Source organism: Puccinia triticina, chromosome 11A, assembly GCF_026914185.1.
Source record: "Puccinia triticina chromosome 11A, complete sequence".
NCBI classification, from domain to species: Eukaryota; Fungi; Basidiomycota; class Pucciniomycetes; order Pucciniales; family Pucciniaceae; genus Puccinia; species Puccinia triticina.
In genome coordinates, this window is record NC_070568.1 from 3,294,494 (window position 1) to 3,300,732 (window position 6,239).

General features: G+C 46.9%; 1 protein-coding gene across 1 annotated transcript; it reads right to left on the bottom strand.

Annotated features, from left to right (window-relative positions):
- Positions 1 to 2,521: 2,521 nt before the first annotated feature.
- On the bottom strand, positions 2,522 to 3,117 carry PtA15_11A326 (uncharacterized protein; the record flags this gene model as incomplete). Its single annotated transcript, XM_053161223.1, has 2 exons — positions 2,522 to 2,850; positions 2,931 to 3,117. The coding sequence occupies 2 exons, from the start codon at positions 3,115 to 3,117 to the stop codon at positions 2,522 to 2,524; spliced, it is 516 nt and encodes a 171-aa protein (XP_053025191.1).
- Between the last annotated feature and the right edge of the window lie 3,122 nt (positions 3,118 to 6,239).

A 6,239-nucleotide genomic window follows, 5' to 3' on the forward strand; every position in this document is an offset into this window, starting at 1 on the left:
TGGAAGATCACACAATGCGCTTCATGTCATTGCCATCAGTTGCATCCAAGCTTAAGGATATTCAAGAGAAGGATGCGGAATGGCAGAATGACAAGTCATATACCAATCCTCCATTTGCAACAAATTGTGTCCCTAACTCCACCAACAAGGGCAAGCGGAAATTAGATGATATCAAAGAATCAAATCAGACCTCTGAAAAACCAATCAAGCAAGCCCGTGCAGCCAAAGCCAAGCAAACACCAGCCACAACAACGCTAGATCTTGGTCAAAGCAGAACATGCAGTGGTGCTGGTGCAACGTCAGATGGGTCATCTGCCCATTCCTATAGCCTGCCGATGCGGAAGAAGGCGCTGTGTGACGCAAATGAGGAGGTAACCACCAATTCTGCAGATGAGAGTGGAAGTGATCACACTGACACTTGTCCTTGACATAGAGCTCGCAGAGCTGCTGCATCACCAATTCCGGATTTCAACCAACCAAAACTCTTGCCAGAGGAGCTGGACATAGTCCGGCGGACTATCTTGCATACAATTGTAACCTCTTTGATTGATTGGGTTCCACGCAACTTGGGATTGGCTACCCACGGATCTTTGAAAGCAGCAGAATGGCTGATACTTTACAAGATCAACTATCACATTGCCTTGATTCCTCTTTGGACCACAGCATACAAGGATTGCGCAACTGAGGAAAGCAAAATAAGGATATCCTCACTCCTAGAATCAACTACCTTGCTATCCAAAATTTCTCACTTCCTGACTCTTCCAAAGATCAAACTTCAAGATCTTGATGAGCTTGACAATTTAATCTTGGATTATCAAAAGTGTCTTTAAAAAGGCTGGCCAGAAGCACCAAGCAAGCCAAATCTACATCTGACACAGAATTACTCTGAAGTTATCTGCCGATTTGGCCCATCTTGATTGACAGCGGCTTGGGCACAGGAAAGAGTTAATGGAATGTTGCAGAAGATGCCAACAAACCATCACATTGGTTAGTTTCATGCTTATTTGTGTGTAAATATTGCCATTGTGAGAATTTAATTACTGAGAAGGTGACATGTGTATTGTATTTAGATGATATCCCAAAGACATTGATGAAGGAATGGCATGTCAACTCAACATTCCAGTTAGTTCTCAAGAACCCCACTGCAAAACAAAACCGTGGCTCAGAGGACAACAATAAGAAGAAATCAACTCAGTTGAACAGAACTCTGATGTCAAAATGGAAGCGGGCGGTGGCTGGAAAGGAAAGTTGTCAGCCTTAGAGATACATCAAGTATCCAAAGGACTGCAATAACTTAGTAAATAATAATAATTAGTGAATTATTATTGCAGAATCAGATTCCTCATCATAAATTAAGGGGGGTCAGCCACTCAAAGTAACCCCTTATTCCCATTCCTTCATGTACTAATTGTGTAAATAAGAATTGGCCCAAGAAAGCGCCCAAAAATAGTATTACATACAAAAAATTAGTAAAATAAACAAAGTACATAAAAATAAACTGTTGTACATTAAAGATTAATATTACTTGTTTAAAAATACCCCGTGAAAATATTATGTATATTTCTACTGAAGCTCTTTCACATGACAATTGGTTATAAACATGTCATGTGACAGAGTCAGGGAAATTAGTCTATTACTAGAGGCCAAGGCGGCTTCGCCGCTGTACTTCCAAGGTTTAGCTTGAAATAACTGTACAATTTACTCAGAGATGCATTGATGGCTTTCATTTCACTCCCTCCAATTCCTCAATTCAGCATGTGATTTGGTAGAAATTTCAGCCACATACCACTAATTTGACTATGCTGCAGGGCTGATAGGTCTTGGTGGAAGGATGTGTGCAGTGAAAGAAATAAAAAGGGTGTCCCCAGGCTGCTCAACAGAATTTTATTTTTCAAATCCATAAGCTTTCTTTCAAGTTATTGTATTCAATCTGAAAAATGTTGGTAAATGTACATCTTTGAACAGACAAGTGGGGTGCTCATGGCAAGAAACACAAATATTTCCTGTAGATGGGTTGAGCGGATCAGGAAAGGGGATTAGGGTTATACATAAGTCCAGGGCCATTGCACCTGTATTTCGAAGGGAAGAGTCAGCGAGTACGTGCAAAAGATCAAAAAACAAAATGAAGGAGGGACAAACACAGTCGGGTCTATCGAGTTCTACTGAGAGGGATGAGGAAGAGGTTGCATCACATGAAAGGTGGGTGGGTGGGGTTGGGTCCTACCACAACAAAGAACCAAGAGAGAGAGTCAAATCCAGTGCAAGGAATGAAGGGTGTGGTGAAGAGGAGAGAGAGACTGACAGGCCAACAAACGACAATTTCAGGCTTGGGGTAGCTGCTCCAGTCAATTTTCTCGACCAAGAATTGGCTATCAGGGGCCCCATGGAAGGGTCGACGGGACGTGGGGCGGTTGTCGCAATTGGAGCTGCGGACAACACCGTCAGCATAGTAGATGATGCGGGTGTAGGTGACGGCGACATTAGGGACGAGGAGGCATTTATTGCAGCCTAATGAGAAGTCTTATGCAAAGAGCTGGCACTCGGAGGACGGACACTCGTTAGTGAGGCGGTCGGCGGCGCGGAAGGTGAGTCCCTTTGGGCCCCGGAAGGGCGCTGGGGCCAGGGCGACGATGTCGTTCCAGCACAAATACACGGGCACGGGGAGTACGTTGTGGAAGCGGGCCTGGAAGACCTTTGACTCCTTGGCCCCGCAGATTGCCGCGTAGCCGTCCTTGTACTCCGTCAGGATCTGCAGCCGAGGGCGCAGCGTCTTGCCTGTCAACAAGCGGGTGACCCACAAGTCGTAGAAGACCACCGAATGCAAGCGGGCGTCATTGGGTGGCGAGGGGTCTGCGAGCCGTACTGTTCCCGTAGCGTCTTGGCCTCCCACCAGTCGGTCCCGCACGCCGAGTCCGCCCCCTGGAAGTGACGTTTCCAGAGCAGCTCAAGGATGTCCTGGGCACAGAGGAAGACGTCGTCGATGAAGACCAGGTTGGGGAGCCCGTCAAGGGCCCGGTCAGCATTGTCAAAGGCCAACAGCGCCTGGTTGCGGTACTCCAAGAGCAGCTTGATCCGGTCCACACCCATCCAGATCGTCTCCTCCTTGGTGCACCGCATGTGGTGTTGCACGCCCAGTCCGCTTAGCACCGCGCCCAGATGGGCCAGTCCTTCCGGGGTGTACACACCAACACATACACGTTCTCAGCCCCCAGGTATCGCAGCGAGGTCAGGATCGGATTGGTGATCACCGGCAGCACCTGCTGCGACAAATGCAGATTCAGCGCAATCATCACCTTGAGCCTGCCTTTTGTCCTGCTGGCTCCGTCCAGGAACCGCATCCAAATAAGCGCCTCGGTTTTGGGCAAGAGCCGGCAGCTGAGCGGGGATTGGGTGATCCATACGGGCTGGAAGCGCTTGAGAGTGGGGCCATGACTATCCAGCCAACGAGCGGGGCCCAGGATGTGGTCGGAGAGGTTGTGGGGCGGCACGGAGAGGTCGGGGTCAAGGCCAGGGTGGACAATGACGGGGCTGGTGCGAGGGGGGAAGGCTGAGGAGTTAATGAAAATGAAGCGGTGGAGGTGTTGGAGGCAAAGGAATAAAGTACCCAGATTCAAAATACGGGCACGGTGGAGATGGTCGTCGTCTGTCGATCGCTGTCGACGCTCGCCAGTGGTGTATGGGGGCGGGACCTGCGGAGGGGCGAGCGTGGGTCGTCAGAGGGGCTTGGAGCGGGGTTCCCGGCCGCGATTTTTGGGTCATGGGGATAGATTGATTGAAAGAGTTGGGCTGTAGCATGACCTTGGATACGCGGCATGGTGATGTGTGAGCTTGGGCAATCGTTGTGAGGGGCGTAGCGGGCCCTACGATGGTGTTGACCAAGATTGATGTGAGGCGTGGAGAGGCAGGATGTGTTGTGGTTGTGGTGGGAACGGTTGGGATGTGGTCAGATTAACATCAGACAATGTGCCTATAAGTAGGGGTACCTCTGGCAGGTACGAAGCGCCAGTCGACTCGCTGCGCTGCAATTCCAGCCAGAGAGCCGACTCAACCCCCTCCGCTGTTGCGCGTGCACAGTTTGAGGGTTAATTTTTGATGACCCCCCTTTGCAATTGCCTTAAATGCGGCGCGCTGGGGGTCATCTGCCCAATGCTTGCAATCTCTCTAGTAGAGATTGGGCTTTGGGTTCGGTGTGATTTTATTTCTTTTTTTTTTTATTATATTGCAGGGGAAACCCTTGAAGTTTGTTTCTGTGATTGTCTGTCTTTAACAAACTTAGATGATACAAATAATTTGTCCACAGCCAAGCCTTGTTCACGGCTACACCTCAGGATACTCCCATAGGGAGAAAAGGACTCAGTGGTTGCGCCCACTGAAGTCCCCTCTATAAATAGAGGCCTATTTGGCCCTCAGGAGAAGATCCCCCAGACCATTCACCGCTCATAAACTGTAAGTTTGCCTTGAATATTCTCCTCTTGTGAGCCTGAGTCTCTATAGTGACAGCAGGACACAAGAAATGGGGGGGCAATAGTTGGATTTCTTGGGATAAAGAAAATACAACTATAAGAGAAAAAGAGAAAGAGAGAGAGAAATTGAGCAGGATCAGGATAAAGAGAAGTACTAGGTTATTCTAGTGGGAATGCACGTCCACTGGCAATGCTACTCTTCAGAAGAGTGCTGCTAATCTGTGCTAAGAAGTGCTACAGCTTCCTCTCAGGAGGGTATCTGGATTAGATAAGTTTAATCCAGCCACAATTTTTTAGCTTCCTTCTGGATAGTCAAGGTTCTTAAAGGGAAACCTGAGGGACAGCCCTGTAACCTAGATTTGAGGCAAAGGCCAAATGATAATAAGGGACAGCCCTGTGATCAAGAGTGAGGCAAAGGCCAGTAGATTTGGGGGACAGCCCTATGATCAAGAAGAAGACAAAACCAGCAGAAAGAGCAGATCAAGCAAGACACAGAGTTGTACCTCTGAGATAAACAAGGTTCAGTGAAAGAGGTTACTTACTGTCAATATCCTAGGCGCCTGTGACGGTAGGTATACTGGGAGTGTTGTAAGCTCTTTGGTGGTGATCCTGAGGTTATCTGGGTGGTGGTTCTGGTGTTCTGAAGTCTGTAGATCCGCCTCAGGCAAGGGGGATCCTGACTACAAAAATTTTCACAGTTTGCTTCTTTAATTTACATATGTACATGTGGTTTGGCGCGCCTGGTAGCGCTGACACGTCACAACTGCGCATGCGCGTCACAACTCAATAACTCAGGGAAGGAGTATAGTTACAAGGAATTGATGAGTTGTAACTAGGGTTAAAATTGCATGAGGAAACAGAATATGAAGTCAAAACAAGGTTATCTCTTAAGATAAAACAGATATAAATTAATTCATATGTAAAAAGTAGAAAAAGGCAGACTTTAGGTCAGCTGAGTTGACTCTAAGGCTGACATTCCCTACCACCAAAAGGGTTGGATTTCTGTAAGAAATTAAACCACAGGGGTAGACCTCTTCTCACTTTTGAATTTCCTGAGAAGGATAGCAGAGTCTGGAATTTCCTTCTCAAGGAGCCATTCATCATGATCAGCACTCATGCCTTTGTATCTAGCTAAGTACATCATAACATTTCTGTTCTCCACTCTTAATCCCTTGTCTCTGAGAATCTTCTGTATGACTTTACTCTGAGGAGTCTTATCCATGGGGGGAATAACAACTTTAACTTTCTGTCTCAAGGGGAACTTATCTGGATTGGGGTCTTTGTATGGTTTCACCAAGCTGACAGGGAATGTAGGATGTTTCCTGCTGAGCTCTTCAGTCAGAATCACTTCTACAGCATTCTTCCCATGTAAAGCTTTCACAATGAATGGTCCAGTAAAGGAGTCTCTCATCTTCTTAGGGCCAGACAAGTTGTTGAAGTTTGCTGTGGATATTAAAACTTTATCACCAATTTTAAATGATGGTTCTTTGTGAGTCTTGTCCCATCTTTCTTTTTTGTAAGATTTAGCTTCTGTTATGCATTGCTCAGCATGTTTTCTAGCTTTCTCAAAGATCTTCCCATAGGCAAGAGCATTAGGATGAATGTCTACAGAGTCTTGCTTCAAGAAATTTCTGGGAAGGTATGGGATCCAGCCTTTCTCCAGGATGGCAGGAGGTTTTCCAGTGGTTGAATGTATGCTTGTGCTATATGCTAGGTCAAGGATTGGAAGAAGTGAAACCCAGTCATGACTGTAACCATCATTGTCTTTGAATTCTA